Source organism: Diadema antillarum, unplaced genomic scaffold, assembly GCF_040938485.1.
Source record: "Diadema antillarum isolate AM-2024a unplaced genomic scaffold, OU_Dant_1.0 seq00000762_RagTag, whole genome shotgun sequence".
NCBI classification, from domain to species: Eukaryota; Metazoa; Echinodermata; class Echinoidea; order Diadematoida; family Diadematidae; genus Diadema; species Diadema antillarum.
Window position 1 is genome coordinate 262,105 of NW_027271652.1, and position 16,659 is coordinate 278,763.

Sequence of the window (16,659 nt, forward strand, 5' to 3'; positions counted from 1 at the left end):
GTGTTTTGCATTGGTCATGTTGATGACACTGGAGAGCATCGTAGCTGCACGACTGCAACTGTTACAGCACTGCAGCAATTAATTATGAAAGAAGGCACAAGTGGCGAGTACAGCAAAGCTTCTGAAATATGAATTATGTTTGGTCATCTAAAATGTGTATGAGATTCACTACAGATCTAGATCTACAAATTAAAAGATAAAATTGTCACCACCTGTTTGTTCACGGGAAATACAGGAAATTTTAACTTATTATACTATCTACAAATATAATCTAATTTATAATGTAATATATTAGGCCAAAGTATCTAATGAAATATGATTCTTACAAAATAAAGGACATACAGAATATCTATGGTCTGATGGTACATTTAATGCACCAGACCATAATCATACATATTTTCTGTATTCAATGAACGAGCAGGGGGTAAGTAATAATGTATCCATTATAAAATGCATTAAACATCGTTACGAGAACTATGCATGCCACTACGTACAAACACACACAAACGATGAAATCTTGTGAAGATGGAACGTTTGATCGCACCTCGCTTACCTCGGCAATCTTGAGGAAGCGCCCTCTCCTGTTCTGTTTGACATCGAGGTAGTACCTCTTGCTCTGTATGTGGAGGGTTTTGGTTGCCAACTCCTGGACCCCTATACAGCACAAAGGGAGTGAGAAAGCACAAAACATTTCAAATAGTTTATATTATACATATTGTACTCAGCCAGCGTCCACACTGTCAGACACATACAAAAAAGTAAAGGAAAACAATGAAAAATGAAGAAAAACCAGGACAGTTTTAAGAACAGAAAAAAACAAAAGAAAGGAAAATATAAAGACAGAGGAAACATAAATACGTTTAAAGTGTATGACCTACAGAACTCCAAACTGATGATACAACTGTAAGTGTAAGTGTCACTTGCCACCTGTTTTGAAAATGTCATGAAAATTACCAATAACAAAAATAAATTGACCTCTGTCTGAAATTTGCAGAAAAAGAAGGAAAAAAAATGGGTGGCATTTCAAGTGAATTACATGCATTGAATACTGAAGATTTCTTGTTCTCATTGTTTTGATTTTCTTTCTATTTCTTTTTTCAAACAAAGCAAGAAAACAAAGTAATCCTATCCGGAAATAAAAAAAAAGTTCGGATTGGTCCTGCCTCATCATCATCATCATCATCAAATCATCATTCATTTGAGCCCTATTCTGGTCAAATACCATCAATTATTTCGGTTGCAGAGTTATCAAAAGCCTCTAAATTGATACAATGTATAAAATGTGTATTAATTGACCCTTTAATACTTGACATTACATTCTAGAAGATTAAAGTCAATGAACCTCTCTCTCGCAAAATGCAAAATTGTAGTTTTACAGGCAGGTTTAATTGATACTTAGATCACGTCCATTTTTTCATAGTCTTTCTCCAATATAGGATTGGCAGTAATATTCACATTGAATGAGGACAAAATGCATAGTTTCTGCCACAAAATTACTCTACAACTTGATGGGTTAAAGATACAGGTTTAACAGCTGAATTCCTGTAAGACTGGAGCCATTGGACACTCACAGAACAGAGGCTGTTCTTTCCAAAAGATGTGTGCATGTGGGGGGGGGGGGGGTATTTCACACTCGGCAACTGTTCCTGCCTTGCACAAGACGGATTTGCTGGTTTGCTCACTCTCAAATCAGCCAGCTGACAGTTGGGTTCACTGCTGTTTTGTCAGGCAATTTTGCGGTATCAATTCACAGTCTGCGTATTGACTTGGAGTGGTTTGGAAAAGTGCCATGCCGATCTGTACACCACTTCCTACAGGTGCTCGGGAATAGCACACTGACAATATTCTGCCCAACACGACTTCACAACCACACTTGCACAAATAATACAACCTTCACACAGCACTGAATCCTGCCACGACAAGTAGACACACACACACACACACACCTTCTGAATAGATTTTTTGGTGTGAACTGGGTCTGCCACGCTTGTTGACAAGTGACCTCAAGTAACCCTGCTGACACAAGCTGGGATAGTCACAGACATTTGGTTTGGGATATGAAGGCAGGGAGAGGGCTACGTGGACGGCATACGTGGAAAAAAAAAATACTGCAATATCCAGGCTAAACCTGGCTTTGAAAATCTCACAAATTACCAAATGTCAAATACATTGTAGAAATCACATATTCACATCAGCTTGAGTATTAACTCATACAATGCTAAAGACACAAGTGCTGTTCATTATTAAAGTTGCATTGTGTGTTTATAAACTAGGCACATTTCTACATTGCATTTAAATACACAGGATGCTTTACTGCACACCTACTCGTGTGTATTTAAACATCAAAAGAAAAGGAGGCCACAAAACATTTAATGCACTTTTGAATACAAAATGAAACCAAAGAGGTATTTCAGCAAGTTCTACTTAAAATCTACATAGTAGTATGTTACATGTCCCCCTCATAAAACAATTTCATTATAAGACTAGAAGTACAAATTGTATTTCTCACTCTAAACTGTTGATAGCACAGCACAATTTTCTCACTTTGCCAGATACAATTTTAGTATAAAGTCAATGTGCCATCATGTGATTATTAAAAAGGCAAAGTACATTTCAACATTGTATCAAACACAGGCCAAAGTACAAATTACAAAGCACAGCAATAATGAATTTTGACAATTTACCTCATCATAAACCCCATTTCCTGTTTTCTGTTTTACCTATTCAGAACCATAGGGGACTATAAATCTAAACACTGTCCATACTGAGTATTGTACATGTGTTTTTGAAACATTTATCCACCATGGCACATAACTGATCAATGTAATGCAGCATTTAACAAACTTTGTTTCCTCTGTTCTGAATTAAAAGAGGCCTACTCTGAAAACATCTTTATCAGACTGAAATATCAACAAAGTTCATCTTAAATTGTTTTCAGTTGATATGACTTCACTGTCACAGAAACAGTTTAATACAAAAACTACATTGTTGCAGTGAAGTGATAAACATTGCACTGCTACAGTAGGAGCATTGTACATAATTTGTATTTACTAGAAGTACACACTACAGTTAGAGAAACTGGCATCTGAATGGCAGTAACACAATGTACATTGTACAGTTGTACATCTTGCTCCTCTTAAACAATATTTTTAATTTGATTTGATTTGACTTTTTATTACGGCTTTTATTTTTATTCTGATGTTGACTATCCACGTCATATTGTAATTCTAATTCCTTTTTAACAATGACAACAACAACAACAAAACAAAAACATGTTAACTTCCTCTTTGAGACATCCTTGCCTACAGCACATTTCAACACTGCCCGAACAGCAGCATGACAATGCAAAAATATTTTTAGACAATGACAGCATGTGAATCTATGGTACATGTTTCATTCACACTTTCCATTGAGCAATAATGCTCAGTGTGCATGCACAATAGAAAAGTCACATTACGCAATGAAGGCAGCACCAATGTTCTACCAGTACGATTCCCATCAGCTCTATACTAAGGATTGAAAATGTGTGTTGAGTCATTGAAATACAACTGCATGCAAAATTGATGTTTGTAAATTGTAGCATGCATCTATGCAGAGTATTGACAACCAAATGGTTGCACAGATTGAGGAGTTATGGAGGATTATCAAAAGTCAGCACGTGTCCGGAATATTGTCCCATGAAACCAGGAGGACATCAAAGAATTATTCACACTCATCACTGATGCATCGTACTGGAGGAGTACGGCCACGGCAGAGTCTCAGCCCCTCCTCAATTTATGCAAGACAGCGGTGAACTGTCTATGACCCCCATCTCACTGTGTTCCTGGGGATAGTGAACTCTGTGGACTCATCCCGTAACCCAGAGACTCTGGCTCTCTCTCCTCCTCTCCCTCTCCTCTCTCTCCTTCTCCCTCTCCCTCTTTCTCTCTACGCAGTCATAGTCCTCATGAATAAATTTCCCACGTGTAGGGTATCAATGCTACGCACAAGCGATGCATAACAATCATGGCGACCCCTGTTTACAAATTTATTGATCTTAGCAAGTCAAACCTACTCATTTTGTTTTCTTTTTACATATTGAAACATTTTTCTTTCATTTCTTTTTCTAGGCCTCCTCTAGAAACCAAAGGTTTTAGTTTACAGGTAGTCAATATCATTATACAGTTGGAAGAAAAACTGACATGAATATTTTAAAATGAAATACAAACAAAAAATGAACAATAAACAAAAGCTTCCATACAGGCCTACAAGGTGCAAATTTGTTGCTTATATTCATTTAAATCTATCTTATTTCCTTGGTGGTTTTTTTTCTTATTTAGAGGAATGAAAACACAAAAATACAACATGATGATCAATCACTTCATTGGATACCTGTTCTCATGCCTAGCACAAAGGGATTTCTACGACAAAGATCAGCAAAGTGAGCAAGATACCGGTACATTTGTGCACATTCCAAGCACTTTAAACTGCTTTGTCTATTCATATCAAACATATAATGTACAGTGTATACCGGTACCATACCCATACTTCATAGCTCTCCTCATAAAGACTCAACCACCATCCCAGCATACTTATAGCTTCCTGTGTGTAAAGCCACTAAAAGGGATTACTCTATCAAATATCAAGTACGCTCCAAGTCGCACATTACATACAATGTACTTGTATACACTGGAGTAAATCTAAAAATGTTATGCCTAGTGATAGACAACTACAACAGTTTCTGCACACAAAATATGAGGAGACAGAGGCAACATTAGAGATTCAAATTTGATGACCCTTGGTTCTTTTTGTTATTTCATGATTTCATGAACACAGTCCACATTGGATACTGTACGAACATGTTAGTCAATATTAAAGTAAATTCACTCCAGACAATATGCTCACTACATTCATCCCCAATACAAAGAATGAATGAATGTACAACGACAGATCGACATGGCATTTTCACAGCCTCTCATTACACTGCAAAGATAACTTGTACATAAAATCAGCATGTACATTGTACCACACATAACTACGCACCTCTTCATAGAGAGTTGTTTGTTTGTTTGTTTTTTCCCAAAATATCAATACTTCTTTTCTTTTTAAGTTTATAGATCAAATACTGTACGTCTCATCACAGGATTTTTTTTTTAAGTTTATAGATCAAAAACTGTACGTCTCATCATAGGATTCAAGAGATTATACCCTGACACATACAATGTACATGTAATTTAACATAAAACAACAATATATTGAACTTTGGACTGCTAAAGTTGTTCAAATATGCTAGGGAGAACTAGAAATGTCGCTATGGCGACTGATGCCTCCGCCATAATGCATGATTCTCCCAATAGGCGTATAGTACAATGTCTTCACAATGTGTGATCCATGACAGTTTCACATAACTGGCAAAATATTGAAATGACAGGTTTGTCAGAAATGTCTTGAACTGGGTTTGCTTTAATTTTCTAAGAGTGCAGGTACACATATTTGGGGAATTGAGAATTTTTACTTGAATTCTGACAGACCTTTTTATAAGTTTATGCATTGAGTAATTTCCAAGGTATGAAGAAAGAGTGTAATGACGGTACAAAATGGATTTTTTTTTTTTTTTGGGGGGGGGGGGGGGAGGGCTTTGAAACCTGGCCTTTGACATTTAACCTTTGACCTTTGACCTTCTGGCTGGAAATTTCCAAGAGAATCTCTTTTAGGTAATGCATGTAATAAGTTTTGAAACTAATAATGCAAGCATTGCATATACTAGCATATGAGGGAAATAGTAAAATTTTGAGGAGTTGACCTTGACCTTTGACCCCTGACTATTGACCCATGACCCCTAAATTCCCTAGATAATCCCTGCCAGTCAGTACATGCGTAAGTACCAAGTTCCACGAAGATACATTGAACCATTTGCGAGAAAAGTGATATTGCAACATTTTCACCTAACCTTTGACCTTTTGACCTTATGACATGAAACTCTCTCTGGAGAATCTTTACACAGTAGTACATGTCCACACCAAGTTTCAAGAAAATACCTTTGGGCATTGCATAGATATGGGGGAAATTGCAACATTTGTAGCATTTGACCTTGACCTTTTGACCTTTGACCTCTTGCCAATGTCACTAAAATCATATCAACTAATTGTCCCATCATACATCATCCTTGGACCAAGTTTGGTGAAAGCTGCTTCAGCCAGTTTTGAGTTATCACGTAAACAGATAAATTTTAGGATTTGACCTTGATCTTTGACCTTTGACCTCTGTCCGATTTCACTGAAAAACTAATCAAGTAATTGTCCCATCATACATCATCCTCCAACAAAGTTTGGTGAAATTTACTCCATCCAGTCTTGAGTTATCGCGTAAACGGATACAATTTCATGATTTGACCTTGACCTTTGACCTTTGACCTTTAGTCGATTTCACCCAGAATCTAATCAAATTATTGCCCCATCATACTTCATACTTGGACCAAGTTTGGTAAAATTCCAGTAAATATTACTCAAGTTATCGCGTAAACGAAAGCGGACGGACGGACGTACGGACGTACAGACGTACGGACGTACGTACGGACGTACGGACGGACGGACAACCCGAAAACATAATGCCTCCGGCACCACTTCGTGGCGGAGGCATAAAAAATAAAAGGGTATTTTTAGTTTGCAAAATTCATACTACACGGATGTTCTGGTTCATATTACAAGCTCTCAACACGCAGAATGCACTCAACAAGTTAAACTGGTGGAATTCTGGGACAATCACAGTTTCTTGCACGTTGGTTTGTTTTTACACCGTTTTTTTACTTTCTTTCCTTTTTATAATTAGTAGCTCAAGTGAGAGCTTATCACTACACAGTAAATTTCAATTCTGAACTTTTTCTATTCAAGTTTAATAGACTGTATTCAGAACTGTAAACCACCAGTTCAGCTGGGGTTTTGGTCAACTGATATTTTTATTCCATATCATAAGAAGATTTATAATTCAGAGAGAAAGCTCACAACCACACACTAACTTTCACAATCCCATGTTCATCCAACCACGAAGAGAACTTAATAGAAAAGCATGCACAATTGGCCACATATAGATCTATACTGTGATGTTCAGAGAGATAAAAGACTGCATGCAAAGTTCCCCAAGGCAAAACGTTAATAATTCATAATCTCAGAAATGCACAATGTAATTATGCTATTTAGTACGTCACAGATACAAGTGTATCACCATGCAAAAAAAAAGAAGAAGGTAAACAAAGAAAGAAAATGGAGACTTATAGCCAACTTCAAACAAAGAGCGCACACCCACTCTGCCCAATGTATACAGTGTAGTGCCATGGATGTGACAAAAAGACTACCACAGAGCCTGTCCTGTGTACTTTTCTTCCTTTAACATTGAGTCATTGTGAGGTCATCATTCCTTTTCCAAGAATTGGTCTAATGCAAAGCGTGTACACTGGCTATATTGAGATCCTTTCAATGCAAACAATTATGCCAGTTGAAATACTGCACATTTCACAAAGGGTCAATTTCCAAGTCATATTGCAATACAACCCCCACCCCCCCCCCCCCAACACACACACACACACACACACACACACACACACTAAAGGACAGTTATCAATGCACAACTGCGGCTGCACAGTGTACAATTTGTATCTGCTGCATGCTGTACAGTGTCAAATGATTCCAGACTCTCATTATAAAAGTTGCAACCCATTTCCGCATCCGGAGTCAACAAACCTTTACAGAAATCATACATTAATATAAATACATTGTATGCAGAAAAATACAGAAAAACAAATTGTGAGAATGTACTAGAAAGAAATCTTGTGTACGACACAATAGGCTATAATAACTAATCGCATTCAACTGTGTCTTTTCAGACATAGCTCCAGTCAAAATCAGAATTCCTCCTTGGTTCACTGGTTTACTGACCCCTAGACACAATGGAACTTTTTTTTCCTTTTGTCCACTGTCTTTTTACCCATTTCACATGGGGTAAATGTCAATGGGCTTGCCTTCTACAATAGATGGTGTGCCAATGGAATTTCTTTTGTCTGAAGAGTCTCTCCAATATACTCCAATCAAAACTTGGTAACAGCATCAAAATGGTACTGAGAAAAGGTTACCCCCCCCCCTCCATGGATGATGGCTACTCCTGATTTTTATACTACAGTGTACAATGTATATGTATGGTAAAAATGAAAGGGATATTGCAGTCAAAAGGCTGTCTCACAAAACATTTGCCGTATACAGTACATTGTAACATTAAAACATCTATAAATTCATGCGTGCATTCTGTCAGTGTGTTATTTCACAAAATATGTTCTCACAGCGACATTGCACACAGAGCTCATAACATACATTGTATGGTCACAAATTCGTGCTGGGAATTTTCATCCTTGGGACTCGTTATGTTTTTGTAGTCTGAAGGGTATACACAAAAATGCACTGTTGATAATGAACAGAATTCATCTTGATTAATGTGCTGTTCAACAAGTAACCAACAGATCTTTGGTTTCAGCTAAACATGTACTGCCAATGCCCTCAAGAGATTTAAACCTCTCTGTCTCTTCAAAATCACAACATAAGAAACCCAGTGATTCAAATAACATTAAAAAAAAATGTGTCATAGATATTACCAAGTGTCTTGAACAAAGTAAGACTTTGACCTTTAACAAGGACACACACACACACAGTATATACACACACACACACACACACACGAACAAATGCACTCTAACTATTATCTTAAAAATCTTGCAAATGAATACGGGTACACGTGATACACACACACACATAAAGAACTTCATAGATCTATTCCGGTTGTCATCTAACCACAGAGAGTAGCGTTTGCCAAACCTTTAAAACCACCAAATCAAGTGTTTTGTTTTATTTAGTTTTTTTCTTTGATCTTTTTTTTTTTTTCTGTTTGGTAGGAGAAGAACGTCAGTAGACAGTTTACTAGAGAGCATCACCAATCAATTACATGTAGTGGGCTGTATATAACTGAGTGTCATAGTGCAAGTACACTGTAGTACTGTAAACCAGAAATTTTGTGCGCATAAAACTTGAGCAAATTTAGTGAGGGCCAAGATTTGCGACAGTAAAGTGCACATGAATGTTTTTGTACACGTTACATTGAATGCCAGTGGCAATTTCGCGAAAGTTTCGTGCTGGGAAAAAGGTCTTCGTCTCCTGTTCGTGACAGTTTCATGCCACAAATATTTCTGGTTTTACAGTAGTGTTTGCTAGCATCCCCCTATGGCAGACAGCTCAACTCATCAAATCAATTCGATACATCACTGCACTGTACAATTGTGCCTACAAATAGTACCTCGTGTGGCCCAGTGACGAGCAAGACCTGTGCGTATCGAACATACAACGTACATGTAGGCCTGTAATACCCTACCTGTGAAGTTAAGTTTAAATGTTGGGTAAAAATAGAATAGATGTACTCAAAAAGGAAAGTGTACTGTATACATTAGGGCTATTAGTGGTAGCTCACTTTGAGACTCATTTGGCTTTTTATACTCAGATACTGTATCAATGACACACGTACACTTTTTTTGTACTTTTGCAGTTCTGGAAAGTGGTGATGTGAGTGGTTTCTATGTAAATCTCTGAGGCTCAAAGTTGGTATAATGCACTTGTCAATTGTAGTCCCGGCCCCTGGGTACCCGGGGATGGCCGGGACTTGCATCACACTTGCAATTTTGGGATGTTACACCACCCGGCCAAGTCCCGGCCAAGTCTCCGACCGGTCGGGCAAAATTTTCACGGAAATCCCCCGGTAACTCCCCGGCAGGCCGGGCAAAATTGAAGTTGAAATCCCCGGCCAATTCCCCGACAGTCCGGGCAATATTTGTGCCGAAATCCCCGGTCAAGTCCCCGACAAGCCGGGTATATTTGCATAGAAATCCCCGGCCAAGTCCCGACCCTCAAGGCCCGGTCACACTGCCCAATAGTCGCGTAAAAGTTTGCATGAATCACGCAAGAAATTTGGTTGTGCGTGCTTGTCCGTTGAGAATTTTCGCTGATTTACGCGATGAAAATCACCGATGAATTGCGGAAATATCACTAAAAAATCACTTAACCACGCACTTTCAGCGCATAGGCACGCAAAGGCCACATAAAAGGCGAATTCGTGGTTGTGCGCGACGACTGAGGTCCACGGAAAATCACGCATAATCTGCACTTCATCACAATGAATTGTGTATGAATCGCGCATGATTTGCACATGAACGTGGTAGTGGCAACATTTTCGCAAACGATCACTGATATTCCACGCATATTTCGCCCGTTTTTCGCGTAAGAACAACGCAAACTACGCAAAAATTACGTAAATTGTCAGCAGATATGCGCCGGATCGGCGCTTTACGCAATTCCGGGTTTTGAGGAGCTCAAAACTCGGCTTCGCGTAAAAGTTTACGCATTATTGCGCAGTTTTATGTCATTTTTCGCGTAGTTTGCGTGGTTCTCACGCGAACAATGCGCGAAATATGCGTGGAATATCAGCGATTGTTCGCGAAAATGTTGCCGCTATCGCGTTCACCAATGACTCTCCACTGACGATTAGCAGACATAAATAATGACGCATGTTTTGCGCTTGTAACACCTACGTATCACTGAAAATCACTGAAAAAAAAAATATTGGCGTAGGCCTATGTATCTCTAACAGAACACGCAAATAAACGCATAATACTTACGAAATACTGATCGATGAATCACAAAATGTATCACTAACAACTCACGTATGATTGTGGCGCTATATTTTTGCGTGATCTTTCCGTAGTTCTTGCGCAATTCATCGGTGATTTTTCATTGCATAAATCAGCGAAAATGGTCAAATTCTCGACGGACAAGCACGCAAAACCAAATTTCTTACATAATTTTAATAAGCGATTACGCAACTTTTGCGCATGGAATCGTGTAAAGCGCCGATCCGGCGCACATCCGAGGACAATACGATCGAAGGTTCCACGTCAGAAAAATTCATGAAATGCGCAAATTGCGCATGTTTCGCGCTAGGCTCTATTTTATTTTCTTATGTGATTCATGCGTTTACGCGACTTTTGGGCAATGTTGCCGAGTCATCAATAGCGGGGAATTGCTAGTTAAGCGAAATAATTTATGGTTGCATTACCGTACTGGAAATGGTACAAGTCGTGGTCAACTCTCAAGCAAAATCTGGCTCAATCCCGGCAAAAATTCCTGCCCCAAATGCCTGCCATTTGGTTGGAGCGAATTTCCCCCGACAAGCCCTGGTTTATTCCCCACCCACCGGGGCAAAATAAGTGAATCTCCCCCGACAAAGCCCGGCCCATTCCCCGACCCACCGGGGCAAAATAATTGAATTTCCCTCGACAACATCCCGGTACATCCCCGGCCCACCGGGGCAAATTAAGTGAATTTCCCCCTACAAAGCCCAGTCTATTCCCGACCCACCCGGGCGAAAAAAATGCTGAAATCCCCGCTCAATTTGGTTGCAAGTCCCGGCCATCCCCGGGTACCCATGGGCCGGGACTACAATTGACAAGTGCATAATAAACTTTACACGTAGACGCATGGCACCCTCGTACCGACAGCTTTATCACAAAGAGAGATGGTACTTCATTTTTATGCTTTATACAGTACTACATGCAGTGTAGCAAAAACATGTGTGAATACTCCTCTAGTTGACTGAAAAAAAAATATAGTATAAAGGATGAGATAAAGCAGCAGACATGCAACAATACAGATTATTTCTTGAATTAAATTTATGATCGCCATCACCATTACCATCACAACTATGAAAAGACATTTTATACAGCTGTACAACTACAATTGTGGAGGTGTCGTGGCTGAGTGGTTGAGTGCCCGTCTCTGAATGACATGAGCATGGTATGGGTTCGTTGGTTCAAGCCCCTGCAAAGCCCAACATGTTTGCACTTCAGCATTGTCCACATTGCTGCTCTCCACCCGGGAGTATATGTAAATGGGTACCCGGTAGGAGGGAATGTTTATGTTGGTTGATCAACATGTGCGCACCTGTAAAACAGCTGGAATGTTCTCTTGGGAGTTGAGAGCGAACACTGTCAGTGCTGGTGGGAAATAGTGCATCTAGTGACCGGGGTAATAATAGTCTGTATTTTTTTTAAAAGGCGCATTCAGATACCTATAACAAGTGTTAAATGTGCCATATAAAAACTAGCTATTATCATCATGATTATCGTTATTATTACTAAAATTACAATTTTGTATGCTGGCTGTTGTATGTTGGTGTCACTGGTGCACTGTTTTTGAAACTGTCAGCTTCACAAGCCTGTCTTCTTGTTGTTCTTGTTATTTGTATTATCTTTTTTTCATAAGCTTCACATACATTTTAGCAAATTTGGCATTAACATTTGAAAACACCACCGTGTGTACTTAAAACAAGGAAGACTTTCTTTTGTAGAAGAAGAATAGATTAGTATGAAATTGCTATTAAACAGGTTTCTATACCCACTATCAAAATATTTCCCAAATCACAAGACCAAATCATCGGGGAATTACACATAATAGAGGGATATGTAATATCATTATGATGCATAGCAAATTCATATGTACACATATCTTACATTTATCTCAGTTTCATATAAAGCTGATTCAATTTAACAAAAAATACCAAAAAAAGAACAAGAACACAATTCAACGTACAAGAAGTGAATGTGAAAGTGATCATGAGAGATATTTGAACAGCACTGAATATGTAACGCTCACACTTTCACTTCTCTTGTGAGATTACCCTAGACGCAGGAAATGTCAAAAAGCATGCACACTTTTCTTTTTTTTTCAGTCAATTCCACCCCATCCCTTGAATCCTCACGCCCACCCAGCCCTACTCCCTTTACCCCTGGATGATGACAATACCCAGCACTATGGCTGGTACACAAGACAATCAAGAAGAGCCCTGGTGAAATTACTGAGGGGGGCTCCACGGGTATCCTGTCGGATTTGAGGTGAACAGACCTAACAGGGTTGACCCTTACATCCTAAATATGTCAAGGGCACTTAATAAACGAGGCAGTTGTTCTCTTGGCAACTCTAACTTTCCATGAGTCACCCCCACTTCCAGAGAGCGCCCGTACAACTTCCTCATCTATTAATAACGACAAAGAATGCAATCTAAGTGCCTACGTCACCAAACTTTGAATGGCCACCAGTATTGAATGCTGCTAAAGATAGTTCTTTCAGTTTCATATTTGAAGATGCCCATGATTGTACACTGCACCTACTTGGGTATCCCCCTGAAAGGGAGTCTGACGATTTCTGTCCTTCTGAAGCATCATACTGTACTTTAACCTATATCTGATAAGTCATCAAAGCTGGCGACTTTACGGGTTGTAGTCAGCATCAAATACGATGGCAAACCTTTGGAGAACCATTTTTACAATGAGACTGACACCTTCCTATTTTTCTTGATCTTTTAAAAACATGGGCCTACATAGTAAATATACACAAATACACACACACAAAGACAACCAAAACTAGATATATCGCTACGGCTACTGATATGCCTCCGCCATAATGCATGGTTCTCCTAATAGGTCTATAGTACAATGTCTTGACAATGTGTGATGACAGTTTCACACAATTGGCAAAATATTAAAATGACAGGTTTGACACAAATGTGCTGAAAGTTCACTTTCCTAGAACTAGGTTCAATTGGATGAATGATTAAAATGTCAGAGTGCAGGTATTTGGGGAACTGATGATTTTTACTTGACTTTTGACCCTTTTATAAGTTTATGCATTGAGTAATTTTCAAGGTACTGAGAAAAAGTATAATTTCAGTATCAAATGGGAAAATAGCATTATCTAAACCTGGCCTTTGACCTTTGACCTCACAGTTCCAAAGAGAATCACTGTTAGGTTGAACATGCATAAATATGTAAGTTTCATGATGATACCTTGAGTTACTTTCGAGATATGGAGGAAAAAGTGCAATTTAGCACTTTCACTTGACCTTTTACCTTTTGACCTTTGACCTTTTGGCAAGAAACTTCCCCAAAAATATATATTGGGTAATACATGCCATACATCAAGTTTAAAAAAAAAAAACCTTCAGGCATATTGCATTTTAAGGAAAGTAGTGATATTTTGAGGAGTTGACCTTGACCTTTGACCCCCCTGACCTTTGACCCATGACCCCCAACTTCCCTAGATAATCACTGCCCATCGGTACAAGCATATATACTAAGTTCCATGAAGATACCTTGAACCATTTGTGAGATATGGAGAAAAACATGAAATTTCAATTTTTTTTTCTTCACAAAATAACCTATGACCTTTGACCTTTGACCCTGTGACCCTAAAATCCACACAAAGTATTATCCCCCAAGGATATACCCTCATACCAAGTTTGATGTAAAACCACCACACGGTTCTTGAGATATCGACAAAAACAAAACGGGACGGACGGACGTACGGACGGACGTACGGACGGACGTACGGACGTACGGACGTACGGACGTACGGACGGACGGACGGACGGACGGACGACCCGAAAACATAATGCCTCCGGCCACTTCGTTGCGGAGGCATAAAAAAAATACTTTCATATCTCATCTACTTGTAAATAAATGGTATGAAGCTTCTTCCCCATCCCAGTTTTGATGAGTACAAAATCCATGTCACCACTGCAGCAAACCATAAAAGGAATCACTCTGTTTCCTCATTCATCAAAATGTGTCTTATAAATCATTTCTCCAGAAACATGGGTACTGGTTGTACAAGTTTGTAAACTACACCTTGTATGGAATAAAATTGTAGTCTAGCAGTTCTGAACACCACAGAAACCAGAAATAAATCACATGGCATTCATAAGGAATTTGTTTTTGTTTGTTTGTATGTTTCTTAATGAAATTCATATTTCACTTCATTGCAATAACAGCCCTATTAAATTTTGTAAACATACATAAAATACATTTATTACTTTTTTTGAAATACAAAGCAACATACATGTATGTAGTGTGACTGTGACATAAACAAGTACATGTACTTGTGTGATACTTCACAAGTTTTGGGTGTACAGTGGATCTGTTTTACACTTCTTCTGGAAGATACATGAAGATTTGAAAGACCTTGCATTTAACTGTACACTGCACTTCAGAAATCCCCTGAACAAATGCAAAGGTTCATCAAATTTCAGGATTTTATCACAAAATGAATGGTAATCAATGTCTGCAGCTAAACTGAAATGCCCAATGCAACCAATGCTTCTACAGGTCTTAACAAAAAAGTACCTCATATTAAATGGTCCTGAATATACAGTGTTTTAAGTTGTTATAATGAGCAATTCACTATACACAAACACACACTACTGTTATAGCTCCAATGAAGATGATTATGACTACCTGAATATTAGTAATATTCAAAGTCATTAACAGCATTGGCTTTTCTTTATGATTTGCTGCAAATTAAGACCAGCCTCAGCCACATGGCCATGATTTAACAACAAATTATAAAGGAGAAAAAAGAAAACAAGAAAAGTAATTGTGACCCGCTACAACAAAAGGATCCTAAAGTCGCTGACGGGTGAGCCGAGCATGGCCCGGAAAAATGCTATTTTCAGGCCTTTCCTGTGATCATTTAGCTTCGAAATTTCGGCAGATGATAGAAGATACTGGTTAATAGACTACAAAATTATGTTAAAAACAGAAATTCGAACATTTTGACAGACTTTGGTGAACTAACTTCAAACTGGATTTTCTCGGCTCACCCGTCAGCGACTTTAGGATCCTTTTGTTGTAGCGGGTCACAATTTGTTTCACCTCTTAATTGGCTATATTGTGATTTTATTGAATGCATCACTTGGTAAATATTCCCCTTTTTAAAAGTTGTATCATGACTTGATTTTATCTACATTGTACAATCATCTTCTGCAAGGTGAAGAAAATTCAGATTCAAATTCAGAACTCTTCATTACTGGTCTATGAATTCAATTTCCACTGGCACAATGACTACAATTAAACCATGTACAAAGGAAATGATTGAAGTCGACCAGCATTTCAATCCAGTTTACTGCTCATACAAAGTAAAGTGGTAGACAACAAAGGCCCCTATTTTTTGGCTGGCCTGCAAATGCCACCTCAAGAGGACCTTTAAAGCACACATATCCAATACCCAAAGTGGTCATCAAAAAAGTTCTTTACATTCACTCACTGCTCTGCTGTTTCACTTTGTTCAACTCAATGTAATTCTCCCTTGGCATATATACTTGTTATTCTCTTTTCTCTTCAATTTATGATTTGCACTGTCCCTACATCCGCAGACAACAAGGCTCATAATGAGTTAATGTTTCTCTTTACTTCTCACCTATTCCACTTTGTCTGCAAAATGCCATGACCCCAGGTGATGGCTGTCTCAAGCCACGACTTTGAAACATGTGGTCTCATTAGTCCAGTAAAAAATGTCTTGTTTGGGGGATTCTGAGTATTTGTTCGTGTCAGTCTCTGCTCCTTTAATGAGTGACCAAAGACTTTCTTCAGTCCTGTAAATGATCATTTGACATTATTCTCATTAAATATGCTATGACAAGTCGGCCAGACAAGAGATCGTAAGGTCTGTGTCTGCGCTAGCCTACATAAAGGCTAATAAGACATAGTGTCCTGTCCATCCTTTGCTTTGTTGAGACACCTAATACCCCATGGTGCTCTGCATT

At 38.7% G+C, this 16,659-nt stretch overlaps 1 protein-coding gene across 4 annotated transcripts in view; it reads right to left on the bottom strand.

The window, feature by feature from the left end:
- Positions 1–16,659, bottom strand: part of LOC139738641 (transcriptional regulator protein Pur-beta-like) — a 72,604-nt gene that overhangs the window by 41,681 nt on the left and 14,264 nt on the right. For 2 of the 4 annotated variants that reach the window (XM_071649255.1, XM_071649257.1), the window contains one exon: positions 545–654. In XM_071649255.1, coding sequence (XP_071505356.1) covers positions 545–654 — 110 coding nt within the window. The remainder of the gene's footprint in view (positions 1–544; positions 655–16,659) is intronic. The other 2 variants (XM_071649256.1, XM_071649258.1) reach the window with 1 other exon arrangement.